At 33.7% G+C, this 21,431-nt stretch overlaps 1 protein-coding gene across 1 annotated transcript in view; it reads left to right on the forward strand.

Moving 5' to 3' along the window:
- SYDE2 (synapse defective 1, Rho GTPase, homolog 2 (C. elegans)) overlaps positions 1 to 21,431 on the forward strand; it is a 47,956-nt gene that overhangs the window by 8,976 nt on the left and 17,549 nt on the right. Inside the window, exons 2-4 of the mRNA XM_008587709.1 lie at positions 742 to 1,428; positions 7,025 to 8,127; positions 11,915 to 12,041. Coding sequence (XP_008585931.1) covers positions 742 to 1,428; positions 7,025 to 8,127; positions 11,915 to 12,041 — 1,917 coding nt within the window. The remainder of the gene's footprint in view (positions 1 to 741; positions 1,429 to 7,024; positions 8,128 to 11,914; positions 12,042 to 21,431) is intronic.

Consider the following 21,431-nt stretch of genomic DNA (forward strand, 5'->3'; position numbering starts at 1 on the left):
GAAGTGTGAATTTCTTAAGGATAGGAACTATTTCATTTATTCATATTTCCCTGTTGCTTAAGCTTGTGCCCCATCAATAATAATAGTAATGACAATGGTAGTGGGTGTGTTGTGCTTACTGTGTGACAGCATACCTGGTTCTAATCTGGGGCCTTCTTAAGGGATTTTATTTTCATTTTTGCCCTAGTTATTTAGAATTTAAACCCTGCATAAGATGCTACTGAGCTATATGGTTAAGAAACCAATGTTATATTGAAATTTTAATAATCAGTAAGACATACTTTTTTGTTAGGTTATTGGAAATTAATCTTTGTGTGAAAAAGTAGGAATATTACTTGTGTTTCCTAAAGATTCCTGGTCTTTGTAACAGTGAGTTGAAAATTATTCACATATTGATTAAAGCCATACTGTGTATAAAGCATTCTATACAAGCTTTTTATGAAGCTTTTTAGGGTAAGGCTTTGCTAGCATGATAGTTTTTATAAAAGCAGTCTCAAAGTTCGTATATCCTTTTTCTTAGAATTCTATGACATCTTCAGCTAGCAGTCTGAATTCTAAATAATAGAAATCATATTTAGATGGAAAATCCAAAATTTTTGTGGCTCAATTTTAGTTTCTGAATGTAATTAATATTGCTTTTCTTTATCTTCTTATAAAAATTTTTAATAATTGGTCTGAAGTGACATATCTTTTCTGGTATAACAGGAATTATATTCCACCTTCTTTTCTTCTTTGAAACAGATTTATTTGAAAATGTCTGTGGGTCTTCAATGAAGAGAAAGGAACTTGAAGATCTGAAGGATAATATTGAGTTCAGAGGTCATAAGCCACTTACCAGCATCACTGTTTCAAAGAAACGCAATTGGCTATATCAGAGTACTCTGAGATCTCTTAATCTGGAAGAAGAAAATAAATGCCAAGATAGAAGTCATTTATCCATCTCACCTGTTTGTCTACCTAAACATCAGCTATCACAGCCTTTCCCCAAATCATCTGAAGAATATTTTACATATGTGGTGTGTAATGCTACAAACTCTTCATTATCAAGAAACTGTTTTTTAGACTCTAATGAGGAAAATGATGCGGATGATGAAGGAGAAATATGGTACAATCCCATTCCTGAGGATGATGACGTTGCAAGTGCCTTGAGTTTAGGTGAGGCAAACTCTGCTGTTCTAAAGCTTCCTGCTGTCAGTTTGAGCATATTACCTGGTAGTGACTTTATGAAAGAAGATCGTAATACTGAAGACCTACTGTACTCTTCCGAACACACAGATGATGTTCAGACCACACAGTCAAATGAAACGAATACTATAGAATCCATCCATTCTACAGAATTTGTGCAGCAGTACAAGCAAAAGCTAGGACACAAGATACAAGAAGGTATAATGGTAGAGGACAGTCCCATGTTGAAATCTCATTTTGCAGGTAAAGATGATCATATATCTGCCTTTTCTTTCTTCTTCTATTTTTCAGTTCTTTGGTAGTAGCTAAAACTAAATATAGAAGATGTCTATTGTATTTATGTATTTTTCTTACAAAGTGATTTTCATGAGAATAAAGAAAACTGAAAAAGGTTTCGAAACATGGTGGTTTAATTATTCCTGTCACAGACTTGGTTTTATAATCTGGTGTGCTTTAGTACGTTCATCCTTTGAGACAGTAATTGCTTTTCTTAGTTGAAAGAGTGGAATCATGAGGAGTAGAAGAGAAAGATATATTACTTATGTAAATCTTATTTGCTTCATTCACACCTAGCGTGGCTACAGCTTCAATGTACCAGTAATAATTAGTTTGTGCTTTTATGCCTAAGTTTCCTTACAAGCAAAGGAAAGGGAGAAGAGAAAAAGAAATGACAGGTAGAAGAAAAGAACTTGCAAATAGGTACTACAATAGTTAGGGAACTGCAAAAGGAAATAATTGAAGTTTGATATATATTAATTGCCATATAAATTGCCAGTATTCAACAGTTTTCGATCTGTAAAAAAAAAAAAAAGCTTTTCATATAGTTCAGTGTAGTGTGGTTTTATTCTTCTTTGATTGCCTTCAATTTTCTGATGTGCTTCTTTTAGTTCCGGACACACTACCCAGGAAGCAGAGCACAAGGCACATTTGGCTGAAAACATCAAATGTAGTTTGAAGACAGTTCTGTTTATATCAAGTCATTTTAATTTATACAATTTTAAATGATACAAAATACTCAAAGATGTGGTGTGTAGCAGATGCTGTCAGTGCCTTGCCCCATATCCCTTGGGTTTTATTACTTTCTTACAACTTAAGTAGGAGAAACCTATTTCCAGCCACCAGTATCTGCATCCCTGCTTGAGGATTTTCTCTGAAGTCTTAGGAAATCTCTCTGCAGGGCAGCCTGGGAGTGCACCCTCAACCAGTTACTGACAGGAGCTGATATATGACTATCCCATTTCCCTTGCCCCTTATGTGGGATAATTCTGAGTCAGTATTACACATTGTTTCCTAGAGTTTTCTCATAAGGTTAAGTTCCAGTTGCCTACAGTGGTAGCAGGCTTGTTAGTTCACCTTGAATTTTTCCCTGAATTTTCTCACTTCCTCACTGGTATTTCTGTACTTTGCAAATAAGCTACTTGCATTTGAATCCTTTTCTCAGGGACGTGGGGAGGTGGAGTAAATGTTATGTTAAGAGAAAAGCGAGGGCTGGCCCGGTGGCGGACTGCTACAGTGCGTTGCTTGGGAGTGTGGCGGCGCTCCCGCCGAGGGTTCGGATCCCACGTACAGACCGGCCGCTCACTGGCTGAGCGAGGTGCGGACGCAACGCCGAGGGTTGCGATCCCGTTGCCGGTCCCAGTCTGGTCTGGGTGCGACACTGAGGGTTGCGATCCGTTGCCGGTCACGAAAAAAGACAAAAAAGGAAAAAAAAAAAAAGAGAAAAGCGAGTTACAAAACAGTGTGTACTGTATGGTAGCAACTTTGAAAGAAATGCTGAAGGCTGTGCTGGAAATATTAATGGTTTTTGCTTGTTTTTATTTTTTTATTTTTTCTGAGTGTTGAGATTGGAGGTAATTAAAATTTTATTTTCTTTGTGTATTTATAATTGCAGACTAATTTTACAGAGTGAATGTGCATTTCTTTTGTAATCTGGATGGAGAAAGAAATAAATGCTGTATTTAATAGTAGTTTGGAATGCAGGTTGTGATCAGTGTGGAGTGATGGGGTAGGCTATAGTATTGCAGGTGGTGATGGGTGTGGAATGGTGCAGAGAAAGCAATAGGGTGTAAGGATAAGACCCAGGTTAGAAAGATGGTGTCTATAAAGTGACACACACCTTGGTTAAAGTTACTGTTGTTAAACTTATTTTTTTATGTTTCTGGCAAATTGTGAACCTGGAAAGACTAACAGACATTTAAAAAACTTAAAAGTACAGTATGGCTACCATTTGTGTATCCTTTCTTACTGTCATTCTTCTCTTAAACAAACAATTCAGATATAATAAGCACAATTCTAAATTAGCCAAAGGAAATATTTAGACAATTTATTTATATGCCATCATTTTTTTGTTTTAGTTTGAAAGAGTAGTTACTTTAAAGTGATCTGTTTTCTTTAGCAATATTGGCAGAAAGCTCTTGAAAAGTTGGCAAAGAGAATGGTTGAATTTCAAAATAATTTTTGATCAGAGCATAGGAATGCTAATTTATAAGTATTTTTAATATGAATGGCAATTCCTTAAATCATTCTAACACAATCATGACTTGTTTTTTGCTTATTAGCTTCCAGATATATATGTATCTTTTATCTAGTTGTAATCACAGTGGACTTAACTTTTGGTTTTTGCTACTTTCACTTAGTGTCTTCCTCTTGCATTGTTACATATGGATTAACATTATTGTTTCTCAAACCTTATAGTATTTAATTGGGTTCATGTGCCCTAATCTGTTTCTCTGATATTGGGTGTTAATAGATTGTTTTCACTGCTGTTATAGTGATCTTCGTAATGATATTTTTTGCTTTATTAGGATCAATTACTAGTATCATTACTGGGTCTTTATGGCTGTTAACTACTATTGGTAATTTCTATATTGTATTTCCTAAAAGGTTTACCAATTTACAGGGTAACTAACAATTGGTTGGTTGATTAATTCATTTATTCAATGAATATTGAGTTCCTGCTATGTGTAGTTACTGTTCTAGGTGCTGAAAGAGGGTGCTGGTTTCGCTTGACTCTAGCCTGGTTCATAAATTTATGTTTAAAGATTTTCGTTTTGTACTTTCTTCTCATAGCAAGTCTATGACTTGATTAGTATAGTTGCAGTTTAACTTTAAGGGATTGTGGAATTTGACAATATTTCACCTCTTGGATTTTATAAAAACAAAGCATTTTTGTTTTAATAGATTCAGTCTTCTCTACAGTAGAAGTTGCTAACATGTACAGTATTTCATTTTAATAATTAGTTAAGGACTTCAGGATGAATTATTTTCTTACAATGTGTAAAAAGAATCAGAATGCTAAACTCCTTAATAATTAAAATCTAGAGCATTTTAATATACTGGGTAGCTTTTCTACATTGTGACAAAATAGATTAACATTCGTAAACTAAGCAGGACCCTGATTAATATAGAATGTTTTAGGCTAGTAACCCAGTAGAATTGCACTATGATTTGCAGTACAAGGGGATGCTTTGTTCAGTTTATCAAACACTCCATTTCTTATTGGCTACTTACCAGAAAAACCCAGTAGGCATACTTAAAATAGCCTTTTTTCTATAAAGAAATTACTTCTTTGTCATTAGGACACACAGAGAGGGGTGGAGGGAGAATATTATATTAATACTTTAAAGAAAGGTCATTCAATCTATTCATCTTTTAAATGAATAAACACTTTTTCTTATTTTAATTGTGAAATGTAGTGTTACATAGATTAGCTTCTGATATTATGGTTATTAGATATTCCTCTATAAGGAATAGTTAGATAAAGTATGAAAAACTAATTTAAAATTTAAATTATTGGGATACTATTAGATTGTTTCTTTAAAAGAGTAGTTTATTTTGTTCATATATTTTTGTTTTTAAAAATTGGGTTTTTTTCATTGTACTGTTTATGGGGTACAGTTTGTTGTTTCAATACATGCATATATTATATGATGATCTAATCAGAATAGTTAGCACATCTATTACCTAAAGATTTACCACTTCTTTGTGGTTATAACTTTCAAGATCCTATTCTTGCTATCTTGAAATATACAATACAATATTATTAGCTATTTTCACCCTTGAGTACCAGAACTTACTCTTCCTATTTAACTGTAACTTTGTAACTTTATATCAGTCTACCAGCCTCTCCCCGCCCCGCCCCCCTTTCCCTGCCTCTGGCAACCACTATTCTACTGTTTCTTTCTTTCTTTCCCCTCTCTTTAATTTCTTTTTCTCAATGGACCCATGATAATGGTATATATGTATGGAGTACAGTATGATATTTGGTGAAAGAACAGTTTAAATTTATATAATATTAGACATTTGAAGATATTTTCATTTCACTTTATTAGTTTAAAAACTAGTCAAGTTCAGACTTAAAAGTGAAATTGATTAGTCTGTACATTCTCTTTTTTAAACTGGGAAAGTTTAAGTTGAATACTTTAATTTCTTAATACTAGTCGATAAAAGGTCTTCCAAATCAACTTAATGTCTATGTGTAGACAGAAAAATATTTAGAAGGATGGAGAGGCTGCAAGTTCAGTATTTAAGAGCATAGGCTCTGAAAGCCAATGCTTAGATTTAAGTCTCGTTCTGCCACTTACCAGTTTTGTAATAGACAAATCAGACACTTCTATGCCTGATGCTCCTTCTCTGGAGAATGGGGTGCTATGGTATTTAACTCATAAGGTAACTATGAGAATTAAATAAGGATCTGTGCATACTAAGTAGCTCAATAAATGTTGGCTGATATTAGTATTGAATCATAATGAAACATCAATGGCTAATTTATTAATATTAAATTACTTTTAATATTATTTTCACAAAAATATTTACAACAGTTAATGTTTAGGTAAGTGGTTTAGGCTATTTACTTAATTTGTACTTTTTTGTATTTTAAAAATCTTTTTACAGTAAACTTGAATAATTTGGATATTCCAAAAAGAATAAAGCTATTTTCATATGGAGAAAAATTCAAAAGCCTTTGAATGATTTATTCTTTATGAAAACTGAAAATTATAAGAAAACTTGTATCTCTATAGTGTTGTAATATATTGAAATTGTAAGTAAAGGCCTTAATTTAACTTTTGAAATTGTATGGAATTATTGTGTACAAATAATATGAGAAAATGTCTTTAACACTTTTGAAAGTTATTCATTTGGATTTATGATATTTAATATTCAGTTATTCTTAATTGACTAGAGCTCACCCTGTATAATCTTTGGTGATATATTCCAATAGTAGAACAAGGAGTGACTCTTGGCTGTTAAAATTGTAAACTGGTTAGGTTTTTCACTTTTTTTTTTGACCAACTCTGCTATGTGATAGCATTTACTTTTAGAGTATTATACGAGGGTACTTTAAAAAATTCATGGAAAGATTTGTGTTATCTTTTAATTTCATTTTTCCGCAAACTTTTTGAAGTGCCCTCATAAATATAGAAGGAACATTGTTATATTAGAACAGGATTTCTAGTTAAAATAAACATATTAAAACAGGAAGCTTTCCTAGTTTCCTCTGATACCTGCTGTTTGAGGTTATAAAGTAACATACTCACTGAAGTGTACTGCAGTGAGAAAGATTTAAAAGGAAACTGTATTAAATCCTCCAAACCTTCAGAATACCAGAGTGAAAGGGAGGTGCTTCTTTCCACTGTAAGCTATTTGGAGACCTTGATATTCTGCTTGAACATGGTAATGGAGATTGATCTGAACTTACAACTAAATTTCCCCATTGACGTGAAGCAAGGGAAGAATTTCTGTCCACATGAGAGCGTGTTTAGTTGGTGGTTCATAAAATGGAAATAAAAGTAGAAATCAAAAAATACTGCTTTATATCTTTTTTTCTTTTTTCTTTAAGGTCCTGGGATCCTATCTGCTACCAATAGGACTGAATTAGGAGTTACAGAACCATCTTCTCCAAACCCTAGCCTGGTGAAAAAAGGCAATTCAGTTAATTGGTCTTTGCCAGATAAAATAAAATCTCCACGAACTGTGAGGAAACTTTCCATGAAAATGAAAAGGTTGCCAGAATTTAGCCGAAAGTTGAGTGTTAAGGGAACCCTGAATTATATAAACAGTCCAAATATTACTCCTTCCTTGTCTAAATGTAATTGTCAAGAAATTCATCATACTGTTATTCTGCCTTCTGGGAGCACAACCACAGCTGCTAAGAGGAATGTTATAAGCCGGTACCATCTTGATACCAGTGTATCTTCTCAGCACAGTTACCAGAAGAAAACCTCTATGAGTTCTAAGTATTCCTGCAAAGGTGGTTACCTCAGTGATGGAGATTCACCTGAACTTATAAATAAATCTAGCAAACATGGATCTGAAAACAAACTTGGAAAAGGAAAAGAAATAATTCCAAATAGTTGTAGCAAGAATGAAATAGACATTGATGCTTTTAGACATTATAGCTTTTCTGATCAACCTAAGTGTTCACAGTACATATCTGGGCTCATGAGTGTGCATTTCTATGGTGCTGAGGATTTAAAACCACCCCGGATAGATTCAAAAGATGTATTTTGTGCAATTCAGGTAGATTCAGTAAACAAAGCAAGAACAGCTTTGCTCACATGCCGTACAACATTTTTAGACATGGATCACACTTTCAACATAGAAATTGAAAATGCCCAACATTTGAAACTAGTAGTATTTAGCTGGGAACCCACTCCAAGAAAAAATCGAGTTTGTTGTCATGGAACTGTTGTTCTCCCCACTTTGTTCAGAGTGACAAAGACACATCAATTGGCTGTCAAACTTGAACCTAGAGGTCTTATTTATGTGAAAGTGACTCTTCTGGAACAGTGGGAAAATTCTCTTCATGGACTAGATATAAATCGAGAACCCATAATATTTGGTGTTGATATTCGAAAAGTTGTAGAGAAAGAAAATGTAGGATTGATGGTACCACTCCTGATACAGAAATGTGTTATGGAAATTGAAAAGAGAGGCTGTCAGGTATTATTTTACTGGGTTCTCTACTATCTTCTTTATTGATTGATTAATTGACTGATTGGTTATAGATTTTGAGGGATGGAATTCAAGGTAAGGTAGAAAAAAATCTAGACATTTTTCCATTCTTATTTTTTATTTTTATTACATTACTATCTAGTGTGTAATTCATACTTTAACCTATGTTGTCAGTAATTGAGAGCATGCTAGATGTTATGACAATTTATATTGTGATAGACAGCTGCATGGGTCTTATAACTAGATATCAAGATTGCTTTTTAATGGCATTCCTAGGAAAAGCCAGAGATGATAACATAGGCAAAGCCTAATTCATTTAAGAAATGTTTCTGCATGTTTTGACATTTCTATGCGAGAAAGTTTCAGTAGTGAATCCTACAACCCTGATTTACTTTTAAAATTAACTCCCTGCCCTTATTCCCTATTTTCTCTAAGTCCCACTGCTTGGAAGGCATAAACTTATCTGTCTCTGTACAGTGAGATAGTATGATGGTGGAGGAGAGGTCCTACTAATAAGAACACATCTCATTTTCTTTTAAATAAGAAAACAAAGGGAACCTATTAAAACAAAATACCTGGTGTTATTTGTAAAAATATATGTAAATGTTAGCCAGTTAATAGGCCTTATCTTTATTTTTGTTATTACAAGTGAATAATGACAATGAGAAACAGCCTATCACTGAGATTATTCTGAGTTTTGAGTAATTGTTTATACTCATTTTTTGTGACACATATGAAACCTAAAAATCATTATGTTCTGAGGTATTTCTGCTTTAGTGCTATCAGAACTTACAATATTGGTTAAAAAGATAAATTAGACAATGAGGGTAAATATCATAAAATCTGAAATATGATTTATTTAACATAACTCACCTTGAACTTAATGTGGAAACTATAGAAACAGCATAATGTTGTGGAGTTTTGCATTAAGATGCAGAAGACCTGAATTCTGGTTTCTCCTCCCTTATTACTTAGCTGTGTGATGTTGGGCAAGTCACTTAATCTCTGTGGGTCTTATTTCCTTATATCTACAGAAATAAATGCAGTAGCTTCCTGAAGCTAAGAAGTAGAACATTTGAACTTTTGATACCTCTTCTAACTCAGATACATGATTCAGTCTCTAGTTTATGTTGTTTGTGTGGGAGTGAGGCCTTTACTTTCCAATCTAACCTTTGGCCAATTGAACTTTTGATACCTCTTCTAACTCAGATACATGATTCAGACTCTAGTTTATGTTGTTTGTGTGGGAGTGAGGCCTTTACTTTCCAATCTAACCTTTGGCCAACTATTTTTCTTTCTTAAGGTTCTCTGTTTTTTCCTCCACTTTTTTCAGAGATTAAGCAGACTTTAAAACTAATTATTAAACAGAAACTTTTACAGTGGAATATTAAAATAGGTAACTCAAATGACGCTGTACTTTAACAGTCTGTTTCCTGAAATATTAATAAAGAGCAGGTGTATAAAGACTGTTACTACTTTTTTAGGGACCAAGGAAACATTTTTAGCAATGCTTTTTTATTTCTATACTTAAAGTTTAGAAAGATTTATTTTAATAAAGATTTCCTGTGAACTAAAAAGTAAGTTTTACAATTGTGCATTTGCAACTGTACTTTCTAAAGACCTTTTTTGTTTCATCTCCCTTCTACCACCTACACACACACACACACACACACACACACACACACACACACACACACATTTATTGTGCCTGCGCTTTATAGACTGGCATACTGCTTAAATTTTGTTTGCCTTTTAGTCAGTAATTATTCCTGTTTTTTCACCGTGAAACTCAGGTTTTGATGGTCGTACAAAAAATAGTTTGTGGCATGGACCTTTGCATCTTCCAAGTGCTTTGAATGCTACCACCCATCTCTTCTTTCCAGTGGGAAAAATTACTGCAGATAACATATTCGTGGTCCACCCAATACAGATTCTGCTTCTGACAGAGGCAGCAAGCATGTACTTCAAGGGTTTGACTCAAGAAGTTGCATCTCAAGTTAGGGATATTTCTTAAAATATCCTTTCCTTGAAATACCTATATTTGATCTTTCTTTATTCAAATTTTAGAAATTATATTTGTAATTTCAGCTTTTGGTGATAAAATGTTCCATTAGCTTATCATCTGCTGTTTAAGTAGTACTTCCTTTAATTTGTTCTAGATTCATCTCCTAGAGGGATGCATCCTTATTATGGGATTTTATGGCCCTTAAATGTGCCTATACCAGAAGGGCTCTAAACAAGTTAGTGTCTTAAATAGTGGTAGTATTTCCTTTGATCCTATTTAATATTTTTGTTTCATATTTTAGTGGTAGTATTTCCTTTGATCCTAATATTAATATTTTAGTTTCATTTTTTTTTTGGTCACCTACATTTATACCATGTCTTTCTTGAGATGATGTGACCAGCATAACTCATATTCTCAATGTGAATGCATCATGAATGTGGAGAAGAGTAGGGAATTGGAATTTTTTTCATAATATGTTCCTCGGTTTCCCATATTCTGTTGATCCTGATTATAACAGCACCTTGCATTACTGTCTCCTAGAAATAGTTTCAGATTATTTACTATCTTTCATTTAATACTTATACCTTATCATCTCAAACATTTTGTATAACTTTTCCCTGAATCCATTACTGCGACTTTCCTGTATGGAGACCCACTTTCTGTAGTATCTATCATGACTCAGAAGAAGTTAGTATTATAAGTGAACATGGAAATTCCATTTGTGTACTCCTGCCTCTAGGTCATTGATAACATTTTACAGTGATTTCTAGTTCAAATCCTGGAGGATTGTTTTCACTTAATTTCTGTCTTGAAATAATTTCTTTCTCTGTAACTCTTGCTTTAACTTAAGGTGATTGGGCTTCATAGTCTTTGATGTAGATGTACAGGTGACAACCATTTATTCTCCTTAATTTTCTTGAAGGTTTATTCTTTCAGAGAATTCTGATAGCTTAATCTGGCATGTTTTCTCTTTATAAAATCCATGTTGATTTTCTCTCAGTGAATTTATAGTGAATATCTTATGATAATATTTTAGAACCTATATGAACTACTAATATTTAAAAACCAAATCTTTTCAGTGTAAGTTGGTGGGGTGGGTAATGTCCTGTGTATCTTATATAAATTTTGAACCAGAGTTTTGTTTTACCTTTAATATGTTATTTTAAATTTCCTCCATCACTTTATAATCAATTAATTTGACAAGTTAAAAAACAAAAACCGTAGGTTTTCTTCTTTTATTTCTTCCCGAGAATCTTTTTTTTTTCCCAAAAAGCTTAACACAAATAATATACTGGAACCTTATTAAACAATATACTTATTTTATGGGTAAAGAAACTGAATTTTAAGGAGATTAAATAACTTGCTCAAATTCACCAATCAAGGAGTGACAGAGTGAGGCTTTATGACTCCAAAATTGTTGTTTAACCACTGTGCTGTACCACTTCAGTCTAGAATAAAAGATGTGAAATGGTATATTCCCAGGCCATTGGGCATATAAAACTAAAGAGAAGGGATTTTATCTTTGCTTAAGATACATAGCCAGCACCACAGAAATTATAGTGTATTGTTTGAGTTTAAATGAAAGAACAGGTTGTTTTTATTCACCTAATCAATACAGTCTATAGTGAGATTCTGAAAGCTGTGTTTGAGGTATTTTTAATTAAATGTCATGAGAACATATTTGATTGCCAAGTTCATGTGATTTATACTGTACTATTATGTTTTCTCTTTATCAAATTTACTGTAATGTGGCCATAATTTTATTTCTAGGTAGTAGGCCTGTATCGATTATGTGGTTCGGCAGCAGTCAAGAAAGAACTTCGAGAGGCTTTTGAGAGGGATAGCAAAGCTGTTGGTCTGTGTGAAAACCAATACCCAGATATAAATGTAATAACAGGTAATATATAGATTTTATATTATGTACACATCCTGGAAAGACTACATCTGCAGGAAGGAGAATTGAAAAACTGTTTCGTAGCCTAAATTTAATTTGATTTTATGCTGAAGTCTTATCTTCCTTTCTTTACAAACACTACTTAATGTGTTATTTTCGATGGCAAGGTATTCAGATATGGTCCCTGCCCTCAAACAGCCAACAAATGATGGGGGGAAGTAAGAACTACATTAAGTTAGCCATAGTAACTGTCAGAAAGAAAAGGGTAGTAGAGGGATACATAAAATGTCCTGGGAGGGATAAATAAAATGCCATGGGAGTTCAGTTTGACTGGAGCTTAGGTTATGGAAAAGGCATTGACTATCTGGTTGGAGAATTTAGATTTATTTACTATACAGGAGGTTCCATTAAAGATTTTTGAGTAGGGGAGTGAAATCATTAAAAACTGTTTTTAGGAATCTTAATCTGGTAACTCCATGTGATGGATTGAAATTGGAAGAGACCAGAGGAAAGAAAATCAGTTAGGAAGCCTTGGCAGTAGTCTCAGCAAAGAGGTAATGAGAGCTAAAGGAGGCTTGTAGCAGTAGAAGTGGGAAAGAGTAGAATTGAAATGGTGTGAAGAAAGAGAGGGCCCCGGCAGACATGACTTTAGACCCGGTTGATTGGGAACCATTAGATAAATAAGAGAGCTGTGAAGAGAGCTACTGCTTTTATTGGGGAAATGTCAAGAAAGATTATGAATTGGATTTTGGATATATTGAATTTGAAGTACTGGTAGGAGATCTAGATGTATATATCAAGAAAGTGGAAAGTGCTCATCTCTGCAGTTAAGGAGAGAATGTGGTAGAATTTGAGGGTCTTTTATTTACCTAAGTGGTGAATATAATCCAATGTATAGCATGGGAAATATACTTCTATTACTCCTGAGAGATGGGGTTGGAAAGTGGCAATCTGAGAATCATTGGCATATAGGTGTAATTAAAGCCTTGCAATTGTCCGTAAAGTTTGAAAGACAAGAACTTTGGGGATCTGCAAACTTTGGAGGCAGGCAAAGAGAGAAGAAACACTTTAAGAGATTGAGAGGGAAGGAGTCAGAAAGTTTGGGAAACAAGAGACAATGGAGGTTACGGAAAGGTGTGATACAGTGTTATTCTGTGGAGAGGTCATAGAAGACGAAAACAGAAAAAGCCCTTTGAATTTGGACATTAGAAGATTGTTCATAACCTTATAAATAATCTTCAGGGGCTATTGGCTCATAGAAAAATAGAATTAAAAAATAATATGAATCTCTCCATGAACTTTTTGAAGTACCCTCGTAATTCCATGTTTGTTTTTGTTGTTGTTTTACTTTTTATTATCAAAGTTTCCAAGCATATGCAAAAGTAGAGAGAATACTGTGGTAATATCCCTTTATTTATTACCTGGTTTCCATGATTATCAATCATGATTATGACCAGACTTGTCTCATTTGTACCTCCCATTTGATCCTCACCATCCCTGGATTGTTTTGAAGCAAATCCCAGACTTCATGTCCTTTCATCTATAGATCCTTGAGTATGTATCTCCAGATCTTCTGTGTATTTTGATCGTTTTTCTCTTTTTTCTATTGTCAACTGCCATTTTTTCTTGCTATGAGGGTTATCTTTTATAACTTGCTTTCTTATTTTATACACAATTATTTGGGTGAGAATTTGAGGAAGGTTCACCTTGTACATGTTAAAGAAGTTTTTGTTAAAATTCTTAAAGCTTACTTTTAGGATTAAAGCTTTCTGAATAATTGAGATTCCTACTTTCTGAACTCTGAATGACTGTATTTTAATAGAATTTTTAATATAGCCTTTTGGATAAGCAAAATTTTGATCACAGGCATTTTAATTCTAATAGAAAACAAACCGAGGGACTTTTTCTTTCTTATAAATTTTAGGAAATTAGAAATAATGGTTACTTTTATTCTTTTTTTTATAAAGGAAGAAGCTTATTTCTACCAAAAATAAATGGGAAATTTTTTTTAAAAAAAGGAATATGCTTCCCTTGTTAATATGTAATTAACAAAATCAGCATAGGACCCATTTTATGAATTCATTAAAGAGAAATTTTATAAATACCAATTTCCTGGAACATACATTTTATAAAGAAAAATAAATTTTGTCTTGGTGAATGAAGCCTTGTCTTAGAAATAAAAACTATCCTAAACATGTATGATTTAAAAAGATGATATGGTGGGGTTTGAATTGATTATTTGTTATAAGAGAGAGTCATTAGTATTGGAAATTAGATGCATATGCAGAAGATATGAACAATCAGTCAATGAATATTGGATTTGTAGCATTCTTTTCTAAAATTGAGAGTTTCTGTAACTTATCAATTGGGTATTTCTTGGGTCTATTCTTTGTACTATTGCATTTCAGTAAAACTGTTTTTCAAAAGAATGTAGAGCTATATTCTCTCTTGATAAAGCCAATAAAATGATTTAAAATTTATCTGAGAAATATCATCAGAGTTGCAATAAATTACACAAAAGTTCATCATGGCTCAAAATAAAGGGTACTGTTGATTTGGGGAACTGGCCAGGATAGGTATTGCCTCATGTGTTTATTTTACATAAACTCACATTTCTGAGTAAACTTTGAAGTGTAATTAAAAGTTCAGTAGATCTAAAAAGTGGGAAATTAATGAAGTGAGTGGTAGAGCTTGCTCACAGTTTAATGTGTTTTTAGTAGTTGGTTTGTCTAGAGAACAAAATGAAATGCTCCAGACAAACCAGGTTTTTTTCAATCAAGTACAAGTTGAAGTTTATTTATAATTGTTTATGGAGCTTATTTAACAAAGACAAGAGAAAAATTTAGGAAAGTCAAAACATTTATTATTTAGTGATTATTAAAAAAGAATGTGTCTTCTGAGGAAAAATTCAATTTGAATGTGTCTCTGCATTATAAATTAGATTTCATGTCACTGGTACACAATCAGTATCTAGATTCAGTACTTAAAAGTTTATTTTGGCCATGCCTTTTTCTGATTTTAATTCTATCTTAATTATTTTATCCTATCTGCCTTTTAAAGAAAACTTGACCAGATATAAGCCAGAACTTATTTTTAAAACATCAATATTTTTCATCATTTACACATATTAAATATATATTTTTCTCCCATACATTTTATATGTTCTCTGATCTCTGGCACATTAACTTTCAAATTATTTCTATTTTCTTTACATGGATTGAACATAGACATCTAAACTGTGTAAACATTAAGGAATGAGAAATACTGAGTTATGGTCATAGATTTAGCAACCCAAATATACTGAGATTGTATATGAGAATCATTTGATCTGAGTAATGTATAGAGTATGACTAAAGTAAGTGGTAAGAGTAAGTGAGGTAAGATGGGGTAGGTTAATGGATTTTAAAAATTAATTTGTAGTTCTAACTTCAGGAAATGTCAGTGATTCAACCTTCAAATTTACCTACTCTGATGTATCCTTACTATCTATGTAATTTATATCTGTGAAAGGATGATTTTCATGATTATGTATGTGTATTTTCAACATTCTGGTTCCATTGAGTTAATCTTTTGTTATACTAGGTGCCTGTAGAGGATAAGAGCACAGTCCGAGGGGACAGAGTCTCACTTGAAGAATGAGGTTATTTAATATATTAATCTTCATGTTCTGCAGTTGCTAGTAGGAAGAGATGATATCCATCTATCCATCATATATGAATGTTTACTATGTGCTAGGTACTTTGCTACAGCATTTGAAACACGATGATGATTAAGATATCATTTCGACCCTCTAGAATATTAGTCTAAAGGGGAAGACAGACACAACCATCATATATGAATGTTTACTATGTGCTAGGTACTTTGCTACAGCATTTGAAACACAATGATGATTAAGATATCATTTCGACCCTCTAGAATATTAGTCTAAAGGGGAAGACAGACACAAAGAAGCAGCTAATTATAATATATGAGAAGAAGCACCTAACTTATCCTGGGAAAATCAGGGTAAACTTCCTAGAAGAGGTGGCTTCTCGGCTAACTTCTAAAGGGTGAGCCAGACTTAGCCAGGCAAAGGTGGGAGGAGGGCAATGTGTTAGTAAAAATTTGGAGATGGAAAAACCATATGACATGTAGCACTTCCCAAAGAGGAAAGCACCAAGCAGATGAGGGTGGTGAGAAAGAGCTGGAATACTCTCTCAGAGTGGTACCCAGAACTAACAATGAGGTTTATTTGGAAACAGCAGAGTTAGGACATGGTCATTTTCATATTTTTTTTTCTTTATCATGAAGTTAATTGGATGAGTTACTATGTAGTAGGTGATATAAAGGCACTTCTACATTGAGACATACAAGTAGCTAGGAGGGTTAAAAGAATGGTAAGCAGATGGTGATGTACCTACTCGTTGAGGTATATGTGTAATTCTATGACTTTTTTGTATTCCTATGTATTTAGTAAAAAGAGAAAATCTTTTAAAATGTATCCACTTATGTTGGAGGTGCTAAAAAGTAAATACTGAAAGATTATTTGTTTTGGTTTTTGTCTCCAAATCAGAACTGGTGTTTTTAACCCTAGCACTATATATACCTGGAGTCCTAGCACGATGGTGGTAGTAGGAATCAAAGTGAGAATCCTGCAGGAAAAGGGAAGTCTGTACATAGAAATGTCCAGAGTTCACTTAATCAGAATCTTCCCTACCTATTTTAATTAAATCTTCTCTATCTGGAAATTAATTTATTTACTAAATACTTATTGAACACTTACTGTATGCCAGGCAGTCTTCTAGGCACCAGGGACAAGTGAATAAGACGAACAATGTCTCAGTCCTCATGTGTATGCATTCTTATAGTAAGATATAGTAACTTATCAGTATAAGTAAGACAGTGGGAATGATACTGATTGGTAGTAATGATCAGCTTGGTGACTCTTGTAGCTAGGGTGATCAGAGAAGAAAGTCTCTCTGAGAAGTGCCTTTTGAGCTGAGATCAGTATGATATGGAGTCAACCACTGGAAGACCTGGGGGCCAGAGTTCCAGGTAGAGATTACAGCAATTGCAAAGGTTCTGAAAATGGAAATAAGTTCAGCACATTCAAAGGACAAGAAGAAAGCAAATGTGACTACATTATAATGGAGATGAAGTTGGGAAAGTAGGCAGGGGCCCAGTGATGTAGAGCCTTTCACCTCATCATAAGGATGTGGATTTTATTCTATATATTCTCTGTATATTGGGACTCTTAGAAAAAGAAGTTGCTTTCTTTAATGAAACCATAGAAAGTACTGAACTTTGATTTTACAAAGGATTTTACTGTGTTTAACATGGTAAAGTGTGCTTTAAATGATGATGATTCTTATTTTGGTTCTTATTAACCCATTTTATACTCAGCCTTTCAAAGTAATTTTTCTGAAATGCAAATGTGATCATTTCATTCCTGCTAAAACTTTTCAGTGATTCTCTACCATCTTCAGGATAAGATCCAAAGCTTTCAGTATGACTTATTAAGGCTCTTCTGTGATTCTCTACCATCTTCAGGATAAGATCCAAAGCTTTCAGTATGACTCATTAAGGCTCTTCTGTGATTCTCTACCATCTTCAGGATAAGATCCAAAGCTTTCAGTATGACTTATTAAGGCTCTTCAAGATTTGACTCCTCCAAAATTTTTCAATTAATCTTTCGTCTTCACAAGCTGTTGTTCTGTAGCTATGCCAGATCTGTTTACAATTCCACCGACATATCATGATTTTTCATGTATATGCAGCTGAAATGCCCTGCTTTGCCGAGATTACTCCTCTGTCCTTCAGAACATACCACCTCAGATTGGCAGAATCTCCTCTTAAAATACATGATATAGGCTAGCTCATTCTGAATCCCTCCCTCCCCAGACTGAGATCAGAAAGTATAAGGCTCCTAGCTCTGTATCTCAGCATCTGGTAAAGCGCCAGGCACATAGGAGGTGACTAGACCATGCTCCAAAAAAGACTGAATGCCTGATTGTATCATTTTAAAATCAGTGATCACAGGAAAGTCTTATCATTCCATTCAACTGCTGGGAATTTTTGATAATAAATAAGTGATTGGATACCATATTTCTAGAATGCAGGGTTGGGAGAGAAAACACACACACACACAGGAAAAACAAAGATATTTTGAATTCAGAGGAAGGGGAGTGTCATGTACATCCAGGATGATTCTTTCTGCTTCAAAACTACATGTGAGTGTTTATAATTGGGTGAAGTTTGTGTTTGCTGTGTGGTCTTAGAATGGTTTTGATATTAAAGTTCAGGATAGTTGGATTATTTCATATTGGGAGAGAAACCAGTATTTAGTAATTATTGTCAAGACGAAAGCAGTAATGAAGCTGCCATTCATCTCTTTCCCCACGATGTAAATATTATAATACTTTAGTTACATTGAATAAACAGTTGCCAGACAAAGATCAAATAATACAAAAGTTATGTGTGAATTTTTGCAGGGTAAATTTTGTGATTGAGAATTAGTAAAATACGGGTACTACAAAATTAGCCTGTGAGATGTGGAAACCGTCTGGGTGATTAAGTTGCCTTTTTTATTGACACCTATCATGGGGGTGAGTTGAATTTTTTTGTGTCCTTGTGCCTGGAATGAAGGTGAGACACACATGGTTTGATGGTATCTAATTATTATAGAGTAGCTTAAGAGATGTAACCACAACCAGTTTTTTATTTACCTATGATTGCCTGAGTTTTCTTCCAAGTACAAGATAAAGGATGTAGTATGTGGCATTAAAAATACCTCATCAAAAGTTTTTCCCTGGGTCTCTAGTAAATACCTCCTGTGGTATTAAAGATTGTCAGTGCAGACTTATTATCTTAAGGTGTATGTCCCCAAAGTGTTTGAAAGATATTAAGGCAGTGTGACTTAAGATGTTCTGTCTGTCACTAAGTTTTTGGCATAAGGCCATAAAGCTAATTTCTAGGTTACAGTTTCTACAACATAGTATAAATACCTTCTCTCTGTATCATTTTATACAATCTTTTGATTATTTCTAGGTTACAATTTCTACAACATCGTGTAAATACCTCCTCTCTATATCATTTTACAGGATCTTTGGATTATTTTTTCTATGTCTTTGCTTACAGAAAAGGAACTATAACTTTTACTTCATTGAACATACTATGCATTGTGCATACGCTATTTATAAAATTTTCTGGGGATCTTTTAGGTTTTAATTTAATATAATTTCATTATAGGACAAGTCTCGAACTACTAGGTCATATTGAGTTTTGTTAGAATTCAAAAGTCCTGCTTGGTCAAGGAACAAATATGGGATCTCTTTTTTAAATCATGCCCTATTTCCAGTTACTATTTCCAGATTACTACTTTTTTGTTGTTGTGTAGAAATTTATGCTCTCTGAGCCTCATGGTATGTTCTTACACCACTTCTATCCTATTTGACATCATCTAAACTCTTGGATACTCCCATTTATTTGGTAAAGATTTTGACATCTCGCCTGTGGTTACATTCAGGTATTACGAAAAGTTCATGGAAAGATTCATATTATCTTCATTCTATTTTTCCACGAACTTTTTGAAGTATCCTCATATTTCCAACCTAAGTCCTGCCATCATCCTAGGTTACTTGAACATACAAATGACTAGTTCAGAACCCTGGATTCTCAGTTCCTTGTCATCTCTAATGACCTTTATGTCAACTCTACTTTAGTGACTTACTCCTAAGGTCATAATTTGGTTCTTGTCATCCAGTACTGATGACAAGAATCTCTGAAACTTTGAGTTCATTTCATTCTAGAGCTACAGTTCCTTATCCCTCAAGTTTTCTCATTCAGTTGTTCTTCCTACTCCTGCTTTTCACTTCATTAGTTGTCCTTTAACTTATTTTTTGCGTGATCTGTTTCCTTCTCTCATAATTTCCTGCTCTAACCATATTAGATTACATGGCTCATCATTTTAGCTACTTTCATGCAAATGTCCTCAATTTACTCGCTGTTGTCTTTACTTTCCACCCATCTGGCAAAACCTTCATAATCACAGAATATATTTCATAGGTCTTAAATGCTTTTGTATTTATTTAGACTTATTTTAAAGCCCAGCATATGGTCTTTTGTGGTAAATATTTCATTTGAGCTCATGAAAAGAATGTCTATTCTGGTGGTTTTGGATGGACTGTGCTATAATTATCAATAAAGTCAAGTTGATTAATAATGTTGTCCCAGTCCTCTATATCTTTGTTTTCTTTCTGCCTGCTTTTTAGGGGTGTTGAAATTTCCAACTGTAATTGCGGTTTTTGTCTATTTCTTCTTCAGATTATTTTTGTTTACACCCTACTCACCAACACCCTGCCACTTCCTTTTCTTTGACGTTTCCAATTATACATATATTTGGTCACTTGAAGTTATTCCACAGCTTACTTATGTTTGTTTTTTCCAGTTCTTTTTTCCTTCTCTGTTTCATTTTGGACTGTTTCTAAGGAGGTGTCTTCAAGTCACTAGTCTTCTCTTCTGATATTAATCTCATTTATTATATTTTTAGTCTCAGACATACTAGTTTTCACTACCAGAAGTTTAATTTGGGTATTTATTTTTTATATTTTCTATGTCTTTACTTACCAAGTTCAATCTTTATTCAAGCTTCTTGTACATATGAAATACAGTATTAGTAACTGTTTTCATGTCCCTGTCTAATAATTCTATCATCTGTATCTTTTCTGGGTTCGTTTCAATTGATTTTTCTCGTCATTATAGGTCATATTTGCCTCCTTCTTTATGTCTGGTAATTTCTTATTGGATGTCATATGTGAATTTTACCTTCTTGGGTGCAGATGTTTTTGTATTTCCATAAATACACTTGAGCTGTGTTCTGGTACGCAATTAAGTTACTTACAAAGAGTTTTTAATTTTGCTTTTAAGCTTTGTTAGGCTTCTTGAAATAAGGCTCCTCTTTTTCTGTTTATTTGATTCACTACTGAAACAAAACTCTTCTGTGTACTGTGTATTAATGTTCTATGGCTGCCAAAACAAAGTGCCACAAACTAGGTAGTCAAAACAACAGAAATTTATTCTCTCACACTTCTGGAGGCTAGAAGTCTGGAATCAAAGTGTTAGCAGGGCCCTGCTCCCTCTGATACCTATAGGGGAATCCTTCCTTAATTCTTCCTAATATCTGATGGTTTGCTAGCAATGTTTGGCAGTCCTTGGATTGTTGATGCATGACTCCAATCCTCTATCTTCACATGGTATTCCCCTTGTGTTTTTTCACCTCATCTGTCTTCTGTGTGTGTCTGTCTCTGTGTACCCTTTTTTTATAAGGACCCATCTTAATAACCTCATTTAACTTGATTACTTCTATAAGGACTATTTCAAATAAGGCCTCATTCTGAGGTACTATGAGTTCAGATT

The sequence above is a fragment of the Galeopterus variegatus genome, unplaced genomic scaffold (assembly GCF_000696425.1).
Source record: "Galeopterus variegatus unplaced genomic scaffold, G_variegatus-3.0.2 Scaffold4503, whole genome shotgun sequence".
Classification (NCBI taxonomy): Eukaryota; Metazoa; Chordata; class Mammalia; order Dermoptera; family Cynocephalidae; genus Galeopterus; species Galeopterus variegatus.